Here is a 19,498-nt window from a genome sequence, read left to right as displayed (position 1 = left end):
AGACCCAGGACACGCTGGCGTGACTATATTGCCCAGCTGGCCTGGGAGCGCCTCGGAATCCCCCCTGGAGAGCTAGTGGAAGTGGCTGGGGAAAGGGAGGTCTGCTGCCCCCACGACCCAAACCCCGGAGAAGCAGAAGATGATGGATGGATGGATTTAATATAAAATAGTACAAATGCAACATATCAAATGTTGAAACTGAGAAATGTTATTTATTTATTTAAATATATCGCCTTTTTGAAATTGATGCCAGAAACATGTTTCAAAGAAGCTGGGACGGGGGCACATTTACTGCTGTGTTTCATCACCTCTTCTTTTAACAATATCAGAGGAGGGCCATCAGAGAGGTGAAGCGCGCCAGCTCAACGAAAATCCATGAACATTTTCAAGACACTACTTTTTTACTGCTGCCATCTGGCAGAAGGTACCGGAGCATCCGTGCCATCACTGCCAGACTCTGCAACAGCTTTGTTCCTCAAGCGATCAGGTTTTTGAAGTCAGAATGACTGAACCGAAAGCCCCCCTCACACACACATTCTACCCTCACACACTCTCCTCTTTTGATGATCTGGAACTTGCTGCTAATGCAGTGTTTATATCTCATTTGTTTATATCTCACCTCAGGAACTGCCATGCTCACATATTCACAGACCACAGCATGTCAAATACCTCATGGTCAGAAATGGGCGCTGTGTCGGCGCTGCACTGTCCTCTCTGTGTGCTGTATCTCATGTCTGTTTTATTTATCATATTTATTATATTGTTTCTAGTCTAATTTTTGCACACTTTTGTTTGCACGTTGCACTTTGTACTGCTTATTCTGTTCCATGTTGCACCGTGTCGTTCCTTGGAGAAACATGATTTCACTCCACTGTGTACTTAGATGGAATGACAATAAACGCCTCTTGACTTGACTTGACTCTTGAACACTCTGTAAGCATTTACGAACCGAGGAGACGCTGCTGTAGTTTTGAAAGTGAAATTCTTTCCCATTCTGGCTTGATGTAGGATTTCAGCTGCTCAACAGTTCAGGGTCTCCTTTGTTATATTTTCTGTTTCATAATGCACCACATTTTTTCAGTGGTGACAGATCTGGACTGGAGGCAGGTCAGTTCAGCACCCGAACTAGTTGATTACATAGCCATGCTGTTGTAATACATGCAGAATGCAGTTTTGCGTTGTCTTGCTGAAATAAGCAAAGCCTTCCCTGAAAAAAACTGAGCAGCAGCAGATGAGCTGTCGTCTCTGACTTTACATCTACAAGGTGGACCGACAAGGTAGTGGACAGTGAGTGGACATAGGGTCCTGACCACTGAAGAACAGGGTAAAAGGAGGCTAACAGAGTACTCAGAGTAACTGAGTAATTCATAAGAGATACAGAGTAGTTCATTGTAGATATTGAATAATTCATAGTAGTTACTGCATAATTCATAGTAGATATTGAGAAATTCGTAATAGATGCTGAGTAATTCATCGTACATACTGAATAATTCATAGAAGGTACTGAATAATTCATAGTAGTTACTGAATACTTCATAGCAGATACTGAGTAGTTCATAGTACATACTGAATAATTCATAGTAGTTACTGAATAATAAATAGAAGATACTGAGTAATTCCTAGTAGTTACTGAATAATTCATAGAAGGTACTGAATAATTAATAGAAGATACTGAGTGATTCCTAGTAGATACTGAGTAATTCATAGTAGTTACTGAATAATACATGATACTAACTACTATGTATTAATCAGAGTATTATTAATTAATAATTAATATACTACTATGCATTATTCTGCATTAGTAATAATTCGTAACACTTAGTAACTTTTAATGCAAAGTAGTTACTGAATAATTCTTAGTTATTACTGAATAATTTATAGTAGTTACTGAATAATTCTTAGTTATTACTGAATAATTTATAGTAGTTACTGAATAATTCATACTGGATGTTGAATCATTCATAGTAGTTTCTGAGAAATAAGGAATCCAACCATTTCAAGGTTTTAACAAAGTGCACTGAACCGCTGTGTCTGTTATTGTAGGATTTTAAGGAACAGATCATTCACCACATCGCCACCATCTTCCTGATCAGCTTCTCCTACTGCGGCAACTACATTCGGGTGGGGACGCTCGTGATGTTCGTGCATGACTCATCCGACTTCCTGCTGGAGGTAAAATCCAGATTACGTTTCATCACACACAGATAAAGGGCTGCTTCAGAGCCTGCTTTACCACTCTCTGTGCCAGTGGCTCGTCTCTGATTATTACATGAAACTCTGAAAATATGTGCAGGTGGAGTTTTGCCTTTCATTCTGTTCGTGTAAGGGGCAGAAATGGGTCACTTTCTGCCTGTTTTTAAGACTTATTATTGGTTTAAATGAATAGGATCCGTCATCTGCAGCACTTAAAATGACTCCAGTCATTTTAAGTGAATTATTCAATATAACGCACGCACTGAGGTTTAGGCACCTAAGTAGAGGAAGAAAATTATGTTGACTTTATTGATTTTAATCAATGTGCTTAATCCAGTCTTCTGAAATCCTAGATTAGAGCGCCAGTTCAGTCTTTTCTTTTGCTGATATAAAACTTCTGGTCCAGGCTGACATAATCTTCTTAGCTATACTACTGATGGATTTAATCGTCTTAACGTTCACGCCCTCATGTAGTGGCTCCACCTTGTTATCTGTGACCGGCATCTTAAGGCCACATACTATCGCTCTTCAACCTGGTTACTATGCAGGTGAAAAGGAGGTAGATTTTACCCTTTGATGAGCAGAATCTGCACTGGCTGGATCTACAGTCAGGGTGACTGGAGTTCACTCCCTGGTGCCCTGTGTGCCAAAGGTGCTTCATACAGATTGCTGTACAAAACGTCTCAGGCGCCCAAGAAAATTAGATATGAAAGCGAATTAACTGGACATTTATTTACTCTGAAAGTTTGAGTCTGTTCGTTCCCTTACCATCTCCACCTCACAGCGGTTAAATCGATCTGATGTAAGTGATAAAAGGATGAAATCTCCAATAAAAATCTGTATCCGGGATGCTTGTAAACCTCTTTACAGCTCCGGGCTGCATGTTCAGACCAGCTCGAGTCCCTTATGCGCAGGGAACAATCAGGTGATTTCTTCCTTTTAGAGGGGAGTTCCATCCCATACATGCCAACTCGCTGGTAAACCAAGTAAAGTTATTCCTCCTTCAACCCATTCCTGTTGTGGGCGAACCATTTGAGCCATAAATTCCTATCGGCTACTATGTGTGTCCTGCAACACGTTTTCCAGAGGCTGTGCCCTTGCGTTCTTTAACATCTAAGGCTGTTGTGAGGACCCTTATAAAGTTTATTTCTTCTTTTGGGCTTCCTCGAGCTGTACAGACTGATCAAGGTTCGAATTTTATGTCCCAGTTATTTAAACAGGTGTTATCTCAGTTGAACATACAGCATCAAGTGTCTAGTGCGTATCACCCGGAGTCTCAGGGTGCGCTGGAGAGATTTCATCAGACTCTTGAGTCAATGTTGCGAGCCTATTGCACCGAATCAAATAAGCAATGGGATGAGGGTTTGCCATTGCTTCTGTTTGCGGTGCGAGAGACTCCTCAAGAGTCTTTGGGGTTTAGTGCGGCAGATTTGGTTGTCGCACATACGGTGTTGAAGCTGTTGAAGTGGAGGTCCGTGGAAACGACTCGTAGTACTAACTTACTTGACTATGTTAGCTCGTTTCATGAGCGTCTACATCGTGCATGTGACTTGGCTCGAGCTTCATTATCCTCCGTCCAGGTGAAGATGAAGGCACGCTTTGATAAAAGGGGGTTTTTGTTCCTTGTCCAGTGGTGACTGTGTTTTAGCTTTATTACCTATTCCTGGATCAGCTTTGCAAGCCAAGTTTTGCGGTCCATACATAGGGCCAAACTTAAGTTTAGAGGTTAAACTTAGTGACACCGATAATGTAATCCGTACTCCTGACAGGAAACGAAAAACGAGGGGACGTCATATCAATATGTTAAAGCCCTATTTCAGTAGAAAAGCTGGTTTTGAATGTATGAAACCTGAGGGTTCTGCACCTGTTGCTCCTGTTTCCTTGTCTGTGTTATGTTCTGGGGTTCAATCCCCACCAGGGTAAACACCCTACACTATACCAATAAGAGTCCTTGGGCAAGACTCCTAACACCACCTTCGCCTACCTGTATAAACTGATCAAATTGTAAGTCGCTCTGGATAAGAGCGTCAGCCAAATGCCATAAATGTAAATGTAAATGTAAATGTTCTGCACTTGATTCTGTTGAAGATGGTTTGAGCCTGCGATGTAGCTCCTTGTCTGGGGCTCGTATGCAGAACTCAGAAATTTTGGGCGACTTGGGTTCTTTTGTGTGTTATTTATCTGATGGTCCCCGCGATGACATTGTGCAGTTGATTCAGTCTCACTATGATCACTAGTGGGCACGAGTGCTGGTTGCCATTAAAGCAAAAAGGGACATACTGAATACTTAAATATTCTGAATTTGGCATAAATATTACAAAGATTGTACTTTTTACTCATTTGTTTATGCTGATAGAACTTGTAATTATAAACCTAGAAAGGAATAAAGAATAGAAGCATTTTCACTGTTGGTCTCAGATTTGTGGGCCTGACTGGGTATATTCATGACGCGTGTTATTGGGAGTGTGCTTCACACATACAGGACATATTAACGCTGTTGTATGTATGATTAATACCACCTTTATTAGAGAAAATGTTTTCCATTATACATCTTCTGTTATTCTTTTCAAAAAACTCACATTGGAGTGAAAGTCTTCGTGTTTCGACTGCATTTTTGAAGTGAATAAAATGTGTTTTCTGTGATATTATTGTGTTAACGGCAATAAAAACTGCTTCGCTCTCACATTATACCTGAACAAGCAATGTAATCCTATCAGCTGGTCTCAAGCCTTCGCGAATGTCTGCATTTATTCTGGTCAAGCTTTCACTGGACGTCAGCGCTCCACCCATCGGAAAAGCCAATGAGTAATAATAATATGGGGCAGTCGTGGGCTGGAGGTTAGGGAACCAGCCTCATGACCGGAAGGTCGCTGGTTTTATCCCCAGAGCCGACATCACATGACTGAGGCGTCCTTGAGCAAGACACCTAAACCCCAACTGCTCCCCGGGCGCTGCGGATTGGGCTGCCCACCGCTCCGGGCAAGTGTGCTCACTGCCCCCTAGTGTGTGTGTGCTCACTAGAGTGTATGTGGTGTTTCACTTCACGGACGGGTTAAATGCGGAGGTGAAATTTCCCAGTTGTGGGACTAATAAGGGTCACTTAATCTTAATTAAGCTGCTTTGTTGTTGTCATTAGTGGTCTGTGAATTTGACACTTACAAAGCTCTTTAATGACAAACCAGCTGCAGTGGACGTTCATAACGTGTGCATTCGTGCCTGGTGGGAGTCTCCAGTGGCAGTTGGGGGTTAGGCCAGCCTTGGAGTAGCAGAGTAAAGTCATTCAGAGTAGTTAGGTGCAAAATGCTTAATTGTAGAAAAAACTTTATAAGTCAAAATTGTTAACAGTGAGAGTGATAGGAACCAGACGTCCGAAGAGTTGAACGCCTCTGACAGCTACATCACAGAAAGTTATCGCATGAAATGGTCATGAATGTCTGCTACATTGCGTTGAGACAATGTTTTGGCCTAAAACTTTCTTTTATTTGGATAAAATTTTATAGTAATCAGTTTATTTTAATCTATTCATGGTTGGGGGATTCATGAAGGTAAAGTGGTCCCCAAACAAAACTTTTTTTTTCTCGTTTGTTTTAGGATTTACCGCTGTTTTACCATCATCAACATTAATGTCATTAATAATCACATTGTTTGAATAGTAAATACAGTGGCTACATTTGTGTTGTAGACATGGTGACCCCTGGTTCCTATCACCACCACTGTAAAGAAATCAGAGTCAGTAAGTTTCTCTACAAATGAACCATTTTGCATCCAACCACTCTGAATAACACTGTTTACACTTGAACCACTGAATTATGCAGACATTTAGAAAAATTGGTGGAATCTTCCTTTAACAGCCATCCTTGGGGGTCCTCAGAAGAAAAGAATAAATAGAATTAACATGATTCAAATGTTACAATTCACAATTATTGGCCAAAGTAAGTAAACGAGGCAGAATTGTGTTGATATATATTTCATTCTTTTTTAAATGACGTTTGAATCAATTCAATTCAGTGCAGCTCTTTTTTCAGTGCAGAATCTATTCGTTATTTATTATGTCACTCATGTTTTCTCCTGCACTGATGCCATCGCCAGTCTGACCTGCCAGAGTTTCAGAGTCTCTTTTCTGTTCTGACCCACAGTCTGCTAAGATGTTTAACTACGCGGGCTGGAGGAAAACCTGTGACGGCTTGTTTGTCCTCTTCGCCGTGGTTTTCCTCGTAACTCGCCTCGTCATCTTTCCGAGCAGGTAAGCTGTCAGCTGCGTAAATCAGTGAGTTTTTTCCGTCTTTGCCAAATAGCACACCTGCCTTTCCATGCACTTAGGTTTGAGTAAGCCACAATCACCTATAATCGCCTAGCCAATCATATGTGGACCATAGGAAAGCGGTGGAGCGGCCCAAGAAGTGGCCCAACTCGTTTCTTACTGAGGCCCGAACATGGCACAGCTGTCTAAGCGTTGGGCCCTGTGGTCAGGGGATCGCAAGTTTGATCCCGAGTGATGTCGCCACCATCCTTCTCCGGGAGTCTCAAGAGTTCACCTTGTCTGGGAGGGTAGGAAGGTTCTCCTCAAGCGGCAGCACAGTGGCGCCCTCACAGCAAGGAGGGCCTGGGTTTGATTCCCCGGCCGGGCGACTGGGGTCGTCTCTGTGTGGAGTTTGCGTGTTCTCCTTGTATCTGCGTAGGTTTCCTCTGGGTTCTCTGGTTTTCTCCCACAGTCCAAAGACATCCAGTCAGGCCAATTGGTACATCGCCCCTTAGGTGTGAGTGATTGTGTGTGCGTGTGTGTGTGTGTGTGTGTGTGCGTGTGTGTGTGTGTGTCTACCCTGCGATGACTGGCAACCTGTCCAGGGTGTATCCTGCACCCCCACCCCCCCGGCGACCCTGAGGGACAAGCGGCTTAGAAAGTGTGTGTGTTCTCCTCCAAGCATGTTGAGCTCCAGTGACATTGCAGTAGCGGCAGTTTGAAATGATGCAGTGGCATCTTGGAGGAAATCTTCACCCTCCCAGCTTGGTAATACCATGTGATGGGGGAGAGGAGACCTCCCCCCATCGTTCAATACTACCAAGCTATTTAGAATAGAATTGATGAAAATTGAGGAGAAAATTGGGTGAAAAAAAGGACCAAAAAACTTCAGCTAAGCTCTCATTGTATAAAATCCTCACCTAAACACACATACAGACCCACTGGGCCTACCTGTATCACGGTCAGGACCATTCAAATAAACGTTTTTCACCTTGTGCTTCTTTATGATGGGTTGAATTAATTCTGTACCAATGTGCATGTGTGCTCTCTGCAAGTAGTGACCGTTTTTTGGTGATTAGGTCTCTGACTTTTTCAGTGATTCCGTTTAGATCTGATTAAGATTCTTTAGAAAGTGATCAGTGCATCACCACAATTTGAGCTGATTGTTCTGCAGTCGTTCAAAATTGCATTAAAAACTACACCATTGTTAATAAGTGTTAAATGAAGGTTCATAGAATGGTTTGCATCCTTATTAAGCATACAATATCTTATTTATTTATTTATTTATTTCACTTGCTGTAAATGTATAAGTGGGCATTGTAAATACTCATGCAATTCAGTTTTGCTTTCTGTAAATACACAAATGTGGCAAGAGAAAGTGTCTATAGTTACGCTGTGGTCATTAAAACAATACATCGGTGTTGTGTTTTGGCCAGAAATTGCTATTACTATAGTGATATGACTACTATTGGAATTCATTATTAGTGTTAAATTGCTAAACCAATGCAAGTGCAGTCTTCAGATTGGTGTTGTTGTCTGGCCCCGCCTACTACAAGTATCCTCTATAGTTCATATTCTCTAACAGTTCTCTTAAAAAAAAAAAAAAAAGATGAAATTCTGTCTGGCTCAGTTTTTACTATCTGCGCAGATCTGAGAATTCATACTAACAGTTCGTCTTTGTTTATATCAGACTTTTCATTGTAGTTACTCAAAGCAGTTCTTACAGGGATACAAGTAAAACATTGCGAAGGTAAAAGTCCCCAATTCTGATCTGAAAATAAATGAAAAGGTATCATTTAACCCTTCAGTCACTATCCAGGTTCTTTGTTCATTTGGCTTGACTCATCCTTTTCGCCCTTTCTTTCCTTCATATTCTTCTCCAGGGTGGTCTACTCAACTATCGTGGAGTCGTTGGATTTCTTCGACCCGTTCCCTGGTTATTATTTCTTCAATGCTCTGCTGCTGGTGCTGCAGGCGCTGCACGTTTTCTGGGCTTACCTCATCCTCCGCATGGTCTACAAATTTGTCTTCTTGGGCAAAGTGAGAAGTTTCCTGAATTTCTCCAGACATGTTATCTCTTATTTGACTTCTTGCTGCGTTGAATTTACCTGATGCAGACGTGTGCATCATTCCCACATGATTGAAACGTATTACATACAGAACAACAGAATTGCTGCCAGATGTCAGACAACATGTGTTGAAATGATGTTTTGCCTTCATTGAAAATAAGTTAAAGCATCCTGGATCAGACACAGCAGTGCTGCTGGAGTTTTTAAACACTGTGTCCACTCACTGTCCACTCTATTAGACACTCCTACCTTGTCGGTCCACCTTGTAGATGTAAAGTCAGAGACGACAGCTCATCTGCTGCTGCATAGTTTGTGTTGGTCATCCTCTAGTCCTTCATCAGTGGTCACAGGACGCTGTTGTCTGGATATTTTTGTTGGTGGACGATTCTCAGTCCAGCAGCGACACTGAAGTGTTTAAAAACTCCAGTAACACTGCTGTGTCTGATCCACTCAGACCAGCACAACACACACTGAGTGCTGAGAATGACCCACCACTCAAATGCTCTGTGAGAGTCCATGGGGGTCCTGACCACTGAAGAACAGGGTAAAAGGGGGTAACAAAGTATCAGAGAAACATTACATACATACACTGTACACTTGGGTTGCTTTTTTCAGTGTATTGTTTCAGAAGAGGGAGTGATGTTTTGTATCGTGTTGCTCAGGTGGAACGTGATGAGCGGAGTGATGAGGAGAGTGAGGGAGAGGAAGAGGGAGATGGTGCGGAGGAGAAGAGCTGCTGGGAGCAGAGGAAAGGTCCCCTCAACTCCAGACTCGTCTCGCTGGCCAACAACTGTGTCCTCAACAACCTGACCCACCAGCAGAGGAATATAAACAGCAGAATGCCCAAAGCCAGATAGTATCCCTCACTTACTCGTATTATTTGTAGGCTGTCTTTGTCCGTATGAAGATGAAATATATTGGAATATGTTGCAAAAACTTAAAGTGCAACGTATTTTCAATATACTACATTTTTCTATAGGACAGTAATCGTTATAGCAGAAGTTGTCGTCCATCCTCTGTGGCCGCTGATACTGGTTTTCTTAGAAAAAGCACATTCGACTTTTTTGATCGACATCTTTCAAACCTGTGGACTAAAAAATAGATGTCAGGTTTGGTGTATTACATTTTGTTTTAGGTATTTGTCTTCAGACGGTACATGACAGCAGCTCTTTATTACTCTTATAGCAGTTCTAACCAGGTTAAAGGGGAATTCCACCCATTTTTTCAAAATGCTGAATTGAATGGAGGAGACGTAAACAGTCCTTCACAGCAGTTTGATGTGAAGCGGTTCAACATAGAGAAACTTGCCCGTGTCTTTAAAGTGTTGGTGGTAAGAAACCAAGGAACCATTCAGTTTTAATATGTATTGTTGGTAAAATAGTGATTAAGAAGGTTTTCTTATGGGCTATTTTGTCTTATAACGCCCTTCTTTGTTTGTTTTAGGCCAAAATCTCGTCTCAAATCTATTGTAAAGTGTAATAATCACTCTGAATGACTTCATTTACATCCTAACATGTGAATTATGCAGAAATATTGGTGGAATTCCCCTTTTAACTGACCGCTATTAATGACGTCTTTGTAAACTGTAGAGTGGTTTGCGATCAAGGAAAGAAAAAACTCAACACTAAGACACCATATAGGTAAAGCTATATACGTTAAAGGTGTCTCATTTACTGTGAACAAAGTCAGATGTATTTTAATAGTAAATTAGTCACAGAAAGGGAACAATATATTCTAATATATTTAATTTCTTAATATATTTCAGCTGCTGTTTAGTGAAGAAAAGGCAGATGATAATCAGGCGAATTGTCTTCTTTTTCTCAGACCTGGACTCTTTCATTCCTTTCGCTGCTGATTTTCTCCTACAGTAATTCTGATATGGCATCATGCATCTGTTTCTGAGTATCCACCTGCCTTCGCGGGTTATGCAGCAGCCTTTCTGTCTCCACGGCTTTAAAAGAGGGCGACTGACTACTTGGGAAGACTCACAGCGCCCTCTAGTGATGGACTTGGGCACTCCACGGCTGGTCTTGGCAGCGTTCTCACTCTTGAGAAAATGGTTGTCATGAATTATGGATGGTTTATGAGCCACAGAGCTTTGCACCGTGCAGGCGTTCTGCAGCGCCTGCGCCGCGAAGCTCGGATCGCCTTACTGAATCAGACACTGGTTACAAAGGATTTCTTCGTGAGCACATAATCTGTTCCTCATGTGAGCAGTTTGCCTGCTCTCAATCTTAATACCCTAATCGGAATCTTTTTTTGGCCGTCTTAATTCCCAAGGAACTGACCGGGTCACTGTTTTCAATCTCAAGGGTCTTTCCTTGTTAAATAAAGGATATCGGTTGCTGTCGGAAGAAAACCTCATATGTCCATTTTTGTCATTTTCCAGTTTATGGCATCATTTGAAAAGGCCTGTTGCTCTTCACATTGTACGGGAATTTTATGATGAAAGAATCTCTAGAAAGGGCCCAGAATTACTTGGAAAAATGTCTGGCTCCATTGAATTACATTGAAAGTAAAGCAGGTTTTTTCCTTCTCCTGTAAAGTTACCATTTTGGAGATAAGAGGTTTTGTTCCGACAACAGCGACATACTGAATAAAAATAAAAAGGTTATTAAAAATGAAAGTTAAAAATAAACTGTACTGAACATAATTACCATTTTGCAAAAACACCTTTTTAAGCACAAACCACTTGGCGAAAGAGTTCGACTAGTAGGAGATTAGCTTTGCGCACCTTAGTTACTCCCTCACTCTGTCCAGCTGCTGGAGGAACTTCTCCAGAGTGACTTCAGTGGGTGGAGTGAGGCGTGAGTGAAAACTGTGTAATGAGTCTGTGTACCCCTAGACTCTGACGGGTGCTCCCACAGTGACCCTAAAAGGGATAGTTTGGACAAAATCCACCACCTTCAGTGCCCCTTCCATTCATGTTTAGCGTTTATACCTAAACAATCTCTTTAACCCCTGTGTGGTGTTGATGTTTGTTACGCAGTGGTCTGGTGGACCCACCGCATTATTGTTTTGTTTTTTTTTAAATCAATAGAGTCATAATAATATATGTAGAAATAACAAATGTTTAAAATATCATGTGTCCAGCACTGGGTTCTCCTTTAGCAGCTATAGCCAGTCAGCAGCCTGTCCATGTTATCCTCCCTCCCTCACACACACATTAACAGCAGGCCATGTAGGAGGAGAACAGAGTTCTTTTACTCCCTGGGGGTTCAGCCCAGCACCACATGTGTAATATAAATGCGTGGGGGGTGAACAGAGTGAAGACCCTGAAAATGGGTTGTTTTATATGTTCTTCACAGAAAATGAGCGAAGGACAAGAATTTGAGGTTCAAATAATAATAAATCATCTTTTCTTTTGGTAAACACTGAAAATGGGTCCCACAGACCTGAACACCACACAAGGGTTAAAGGGGAATTCCTCTATTTTTTAAAATCATTCTGCTGAATTCAATCATTGGAATGTAGACCCTGCGGAAAAAAAGCAACCATTAAGTGTTTATGCTGGTTTCTGATAGTTTTGTAATGTGCTTTGTTATTTTAATGGGTTGAGGTCACAGCGTAAATCAGGCGTGTCTAACTGGGAACGTTCCGAATGCCTCTGGTTTACCATTAGAAAGTAAAACCATTAGGTTTTATTCCTATTGGTTTCCAGTGGTCATTTTTCAGCAGGGAACAATGTCATTCAGGGTGGTTTGGTGTGAAATGGGTCATTGTAGAGAAACTAACAGACACATTTCTTTACAGTGGTGGTGACAGGAAACGGAGCGCAGTGCGACAAATCATCACTGCTGCAACAAAATCTTTTATCTCCGAAATGGTAACTTTAAAAGTGAAGGAAAAACATTTTTAACGTTTGGGTGGAATCTAATGGAGCATGTATTTTTGGATTGTTTCTCTTGATCCATTCATCAGGACGTTTTGATGAATACTAAAGGACAAAAGGAATTTTCAAATAATTAAATTTAATAAATAATTAACTTTACAGGAGAGGGCAAAAACATTCTTTACTTTTAATGTATGTCAATGCAAAGCAGTTACTTTTATTTATTTCTAGCAATTTTGAAGCATAACTATCCATTCAACATGAAATTATCACACAGTTTAAAGAACAGCTGCTGCTGTCAAACGGTGTAGAAAAATAAAAATTGAAAAAAATGCAGATACATGTTTTTCTTTGGACAGCTATGATATGTATGTGTCTACAATGCAAACATATCCATTTAATTGACCATCCAAAACCATCTGTGAACCTACAGCGTTTCTCAGAAATATCACAAAAACTGTGAGGGAGCTTTTAGAGGTGGACGTCCGGTTCCTATCACCACCACTGTGAACGGTTCTGACTCGGCAAGTTTCTCTAGAACAGAGCGTTTCACACCGAACCGCTCTGAATGACTCTGTTTACATCTTAACCACTTAATTATGCAGAAATTTTAAAAAGGCAGTGAAATTCCCCTTTACTGATATTGCAAGGGTCTAATATCACCTTAGCCTGAGCCACATTTCTGAAAAGTATTGTCTACCATCTATAGTGACCGCCTGATTTTCGATTAGTTAACAGTGCTTGGGTTGCATTTGGTGAAGGACTCACTGGAAAAGTGCATTGAATTAACTTGATTCCAGTGTCTACAACATTTAGACACAAACAAAAACATACCAACACAGTTCTGATTCTCAAGTTTACTTACTTTTGGCAATAACTGTTGATGTAATAGCTTTAAATCGTGACGAATCAAGTAAATTCAGGCACTCACTTGGCTTGTCTGGCGTCGTTTTGCACTGAGCCCTCAGTTTGCGAGCCACGCCTCCATACCACTGTCTTACACTGCAGGGTCATGTATGTATGAAACGTCTTAGAGAACAGTGCTGGACACAGGTCAGCTGGACAGGGCTGGTCCTGGATGGTCATTCTCTGAGATGCTTGATGTACATGTACTCCTTTTCTCCATGGACTTGTTTGCATGGATTTGCTTTTGCATAAAGGAATCATGTTTTCATTTGTGGGGATTTACTCACTGCTGATGCATTTATTATGTCCCTAACTAGTAATGATACCAGACAAGGTGTTTACTGATAAGTATATTGGAGATAATTCATAACTACAAGTGGTGATTTTTCACGTCACACAAACTCCAGACTCATTCTCTCTACTCACTCCAGCATAAATAAATACAAAAGTGATAAAACATCCATTCTGGTGATTGATTTCTTCAAAAGAGATGATACAAAATGACAATCTGTGATATATATTGCAGTGCAGACTGAAGATATTTTAAGTGGGGATACCTAACTTTTATTTCTGCTTTACTGAGCCTCTGAGATGCAAAGTCATTCCGAGTCGTTTGATGTGAAATGACTTCTTGTAGAGAATCTTAGGCTGCGTTCACATTTTTCTGCCCTCATGTGACTCAGATCTGATGTTTTCAGGGCTGTGTGGACACAAATCTGATCTGTTCAAATCAGAACCGAGTCACTTTAGGTACGTTCACATTACAAGCCTCATTTCTTAAATCTGTGCTTTTTTCTTCCACAGCGCACGACCATCATTCAGCGTTACCATGGCAACAGCCCCAAACAGACGTTAAAGCCTGTAAACGGTGGAAAAGCAGCTTAAACTCTTCTAGAGCAGAGCATCTCACACCAAAGCACTCTGAATGACAACATATGAATGACTGTACGACGGAAAAACTGTGAAAAATTGATGGAATACCTTTTTAAGATGTTGGGAACACCACATGATAAATAACATATAGAATTTATCTCTTTACAGTAATGCTTCAGGGGTTGATGATCACTTTACAAATGCAAGGCATTCAAGCTGTAACCTTATTCTCACTGTTCTACAGCTTTCTCAGTTATTATGGAATCATCTACAGCTCTGTTCATCATTCTGAACACGTAACATTTTTTCTTCATTTTTTACAGCTTCCTACAAATTAGTGAGTTGTAGAGTAATAGCGTCATCAACATTTTAGTATGCAGGCACAGTCACAACATACTGGGGGAAAAACAAAGTTCTAAATGTGGCGTAACTTTTGTACATCTTCCACAGCAGAGGTCACTAACATGCGGACCGAGGTCTGTGCCCGGACCCAGACCCTGTCCAATGTGGACCAGGACTTATAAGCAATAAATCATGGATAATTATTTGATTTCGACTGGGTGGTCCTGTTTTAATCGACATAACATTTCTAGTGATTATGGTGCCAGTTTAGTGGCTGGAGACTCACAGACCAATCGCATGCGTTGTAAATATCACACGTGACGCTACTCAGCCAATCAGATCTGTGCATTACGATGAGCTCTGAGACTCGAGAGAGTGACACACACAGGGCAGGGACGAGGCGAGAAACAGCAGTCAGAGAAGAAAGTGAGTCAGAGGGAAGTTATTCCACATGACGTGATCTCAAAAGAGAAAACTGGCAGTAAATGTTGAAATCTGACTGAACTGGACTTTATTTGATTGGACATTCAGTTGTTGACTGTATAAGATGTTGATATACCTGCTAGGCTACTTCAGTAAACAGCATATGGCACTGAATCATGATGCAAGTTAAACATCATGATGTTCTGGACCTTCGTTTGAGGATATCTTCTTTGACTGGACCCTATTGAATTTTCAATTAAAGCTCTGATCTACAGAAAACACACTTTTTAATGCACAGTTACTGCTTATTTTCTGAATTTAATATATCGGTTAAACTCACCAAATAAACAGAAAGTGTGTATTAAAATACTATATTAAGCTTGACCTCTGTAGAGGACACGTAACTTATTTTGACTTAGAAAAATCAACAAAACATACTTTGACCAGGGGTGTGCAACCCTTTGCATACAATAGTAAATAATCTAGTCCAGTCTCTTCTTTGCTTGACATTTGAGGTTCACCTGCCTGTCATACGTACTGTGACACAACCCCTTATGGGTACAGGGCATGGAATTGCATCATCGATTTCTAAACACATGTCAGTGTAGGGATCCAACAGAATCATGTTTGTCAAGACTTTGTTAATCCTCCTCTCACTTATCAGGTAGATTTGGCCATTCACAGTAGCACAGCCAGTGAAGAACTTTCTGTCCAGACTGTCTTCTTCCAGCAGAGTCCACTCATCAGTATCGATGTCCAGGCGCAGAGCTTTACCTCCCAGAAGATAGAGGGCACCGTTGAGCTCAGTGGCGAGAAGGTCATAACTGAGGGTGGATGATAAAAAGAAACAGGAGACAAGCATCATAACCCTCATAATATAAGAGTCGTAACTATGTAGACACCTAATTGGTTGGTATTTAAAGTATGAGGACCACTCTTAGAAATGAAGGTGCCATAAAACAAGTTCTTTGGAGCAATTCCAATAGAACAACGGTTCCCACTCCTGGTCAGAATATGAGTACGCCAGGATCAGGGTCAAGAACGCAGAGGGTTCTCAGGCACTAACCGTGTCTGAAACTTTAAATAAGTACTCCAAAAGCTTTCAGCATGACCAGTAACACATTAATACCTCTATACTTCTGTTGAAATGTACTGGTGGTTTATTTTGTTCTGTTTTCTTACCGTGGAAAAGGTGAGTAAGTGACCACATCCCATTGATCGACCTCTGCCTTGTACCTCTGAATGCCACTGTACACTTCTCCATTCTCATCCAGACCACAAGCCACATAGATGTAGGAGCCCATGGTGACCACTGCTGCCCTCTCCACTGCCCGTACCATGGGGCTAACGCTCTCCCAGTCATCTGCTCCCAACATTAACTTCTCCACATCGGCCACAGGTCTTTCGTCCGTGCTGCCTCCCAGCACAAAGAGCTGGAAGTCCAGGCCTATCGAGCAATGGCTGTGTCTGGACTTCTGCAGAGCTGGGCCATCCACCCATCGCTCGCTGCCACACTGGTAAATCCGTACCCAGTCCACACTGTACCAGAGAACCTCCCGGAAGTAGCCGCCAGTCACCACCACGTTGTCCCCTTGGAGAAGATGATGCCGTTGGTCAGTTTGAAGTGGTGCATGCTAAGAAGTTCAGCCCTGCTCCATAAGTACTTTCCTGGTCCAGTGTAACCTAACATAACCCAATCTGGTGTACAATCTAATGTTAGTACGTGATTGACTTTGTGGTAAGGTATCTCTCCTGGAGCAAGCTTGGGCGCCACTGGACCAATATAGCAACTGCATATATAAAACCATAGACAGATCTACAGATTGGTGGTTAGGTTCATGCCAGGATTATAATGCTAGATACTCTGTAAGAAGATTGTTACCTACTGCTGCCACAGAATACTGTGTGAGGCACTTCCTCTGCAAGGGTGGGCATGACTGCCACCTTCCACTCCGTGGATTGAACTGATAGAGAGACTGCTGGTCCTGTTCATGTGATCCACCAAGCAAGAAGAGCATCTCTCTTGAGTGAGTCCTGGGAACAGACCTGCCCGCAGTCCAGCTAGCAGGCAGATGATCATTGAGCTTACAGATGAGTTTGGCACGAGGGTCCGAACTTTTGATACTGGTCAATAGATCTGTGATGTACGGCAGACTCAAACTTTCAGGTCTGACCAGCCCCATCAACTCCAGGAAGTCATCCTCCCGGCTAGGATCAAAGGTAGCCCAGCGCAACGTAACCTCAAAGGCTAGGTCTTCCTTTGGAATGAAAAGGTCATCACTTGCAAGAAGGTCTGCAATAGTCTCCTTAGAGAGATGCAGGAAGTCCTCCTCAGAAGCTACAGCTGGTAGGTGGGTGAGGACCACTTCCCTTGCAGCAGCATAAAGCTCCAGACAGCCCAGTTGCCAGGCATAGGCCATCATGCCCAAACAGTTGCTGAGGTGCAGCTCCCTCTCTAGAAACTTGCAGCAGAGCAACCTGGCCTTCTCCAGTTGAAGGAAGTTGGCTGTCTCGAGAATTCCCAAGACATTCTTCCTGTCGAGATGCAATTTGAAGCTTTGAATGTATTCCATGAGGCTGCGGAAGTGGTCCATACTTAAACCTTTGATTTCAATGTGCTTCTTGCTGCTCTCTCGACCACCGCCGAAAAAAAGGGCTCGGAAATAGGGACTCATTTGAGCAAGTCTTTCACGGTTTACGAAGAAGGACTCCGTCTCCACCTGGAGGACAGCATCGGGCACTACATTGTCCCTGTCCTCTCGGGTCTCCTTGTGGATCTCCTCACAGATCTTCTCACGGATCTCTTCCTCAACATCTTGGGCTTTACTGAACAAACCATTCTCACTCCCAATACTTGGGCAGTTGCTCTCTACCTGCTGTTGTCCACAGGCCATTTCTCTGCACCCACCCTCCACTGACCTCAGCGCTTAGGCTACCACAGCTTTCTGTGGTATTTATAACCACCTCTAGCTTATCACTGACACCACATGGGAATGGGGTCAGCATGCAGGGGAAAAACAAGGGCTTAAAATAGATGCAAACAGAGCAGTGGGACCCTAATTTTCAGAAACACTGTCCATTTATAATATATACGTGTGGAATACTTCTAAGAAGGATTGCACAGTTGTCAATGCACATGTCAGAGAACCAGGAAAATTTCAAAGGGGAATTGCACTGATGTTTCAAAGTTTCCACCTAATTAAATTAAGGTTCACACAAAGTCATTCAGAGTGTTTTGATGTAAAATGCTCCGTTTTGGAGAATCTAATTGAATCAGAACTGCTCACAGTGGTGGTGACAGGAACAAGACATCTGAAGAGTTTAATGATTCTCCTTCACAAAAACTTATTACACAAATTATTACTTATTTTTTACTACTATTTTACCATCAACATAAACTCAGAAGATACATGTAGGTTTATACTGGTGTTTTTGGATAAATAAAATGTCTATATTTGTGTTGTAGTCATGGCGACTCCTAGTTCCTATCACCACTACTGTAAAGAAATCAGTCTTTACAATCAACCATTTCACACCAAACCACACTGAACGAACTGGTTTACATCTCAATGATGGAATTATGCATTCCCTTTCAATCTGTCACATATATGCTACATATAACATAATATTATATTACGTATTACATGTATGTTGACACATTCAAATGAGGTGTGTTGCTCTGGTGCAAGTGGATCAAACACAGCAGTGCTGTGTCACTGCTGGACTGAGAATAGTGTCCTGTGACCACTGATGAAGGACTAGAGGATGACCAACACAAACTGTGCAGCAGCAGATGAGCTGTCGCCTCTGACTTTACATCTACAAGGTGGACCAACAAGGTAGGAGTGTCTAATAGAGTGGACAGTGAGTGGACACTGTTTAAAAACTCCGGCAGCGCTGCTGTGACTGATCCACTCAGACCAGCACAACACACACTAACACCACCACATCAGTGTTACTGCAGTGCTGAGAATGATCCACCACCCAAATAGTACCTGCTCTGTGAGGGTCCATGGGGGTCCTGACCACTGAAGAACAGGGTAACAGAGTATCAGAGAAACAGATGGACTACAGTCTGTAACTGTAGAACTACAGAGTGCAGCTATACAGTAAGTGGAGCTGATAAGGTGGACAATGAGTGTAGAAACAAGGAGGCGGTCAGAATGTTATGCCCGATAAGTGCAACGTCTGTTTAAATTCCAACTTCAGAATTTTTAATAAGACAAAACCGAAAGCTTTGTACAAGCTATTTATTTAATGCCGAGACAATACAACCATTACATCCATTCATCCAGCCTTCTCTTATTGATGCATGTAACACTCGTTAAAAAAAGAAAGAAACTCCCTTAGGATAAAAGATATATATATATATATATATATATATATATATATATATCTCTTTGGGACAGTTGAAAACACACATGCAGTAGCATTCAGAGCCCTGTGAATCTTTTATATCTCCACCATTCCAAGCCATTCAATCCTCCTGTTGAAGTGAATTAAAACATTAAAATTTCAAAAATAAGCTCACCCCAAAACATTCACACAAATGAAAAACATGAATAAAAAAATAGACCTTTCTTCATGTTATATATAGTGGTGGTTGAGCATTGCAATGTA

General features: G+C 41.7%; 2 protein-coding genes across 2 annotated transcripts in view; one reads left to right on the top strand and one right to left on the bottom strand.

The window, feature by feature from the left end:
• cers4a (ceramide synthase 4a) overlaps positions 1-11,694 on the top strand; it is a 33,654-nt gene extending 21,960 nt beyond the window's left edge. The window contains exons 8-11 of the mRNA XM_037545403.1: positions 2,044-2,172; positions 6,330-6,436; positions 8,317-8,473; positions 9,165-11,694. Of these exons, the coding sequence (XP_037401300.1) occupies positions 2,044-2,172; positions 6,330-6,436; positions 8,317-8,473; positions 9,165-9,359 (588 nt within the window). The 3' untranslated portion in view covers positions 9,360-11,694. The remainder of the gene's footprint in view (positions 1-2,043; positions 2,173-6,329; positions 6,437-8,316; positions 8,474-9,164) is intronic.
• A 3,276-nt stretch (positions 11,695-14,970) lies between these two features.
• On the bottom strand, positions 14,971-17,809 carry LOC108441295 (kelch-like protein 24). Its single transcript, XM_017720746.2, has 3 exons — positions 16,761-17,809; positions 16,061-16,469; positions 14,971-15,702 (listed from the first exon to the last, which is right to left on the bottom strand). Exons 1-3 carry the CDS (start codon positions 17,770-17,772, stop codon positions 15,396-15,398), a joined length of 1,728 nt encoding a protein of 575 aa, XP_017576235.1. The 5' UTR covers positions 17,773-17,809; the 3' UTR covers positions 14,971-15,395.
• Between the last annotated feature and the right edge of the window lie 1,689 nt (positions 17,810-19,498).

This window comes from Pygocentrus nattereri, chromosome 15 (genome assembly GCF_015220715.1).
Source record: "Pygocentrus nattereri isolate fPygNat1 chromosome 15, fPygNat1.pri, whole genome shotgun sequence".
Taxonomy (NCBI): Eukaryota; Metazoa; Chordata; class Actinopteri; order Characiformes; family Serrasalmidae; genus Pygocentrus; species Pygocentrus nattereri.
This window is presented reverse-complemented; position numbering and strand designations above follow the sequence as displayed.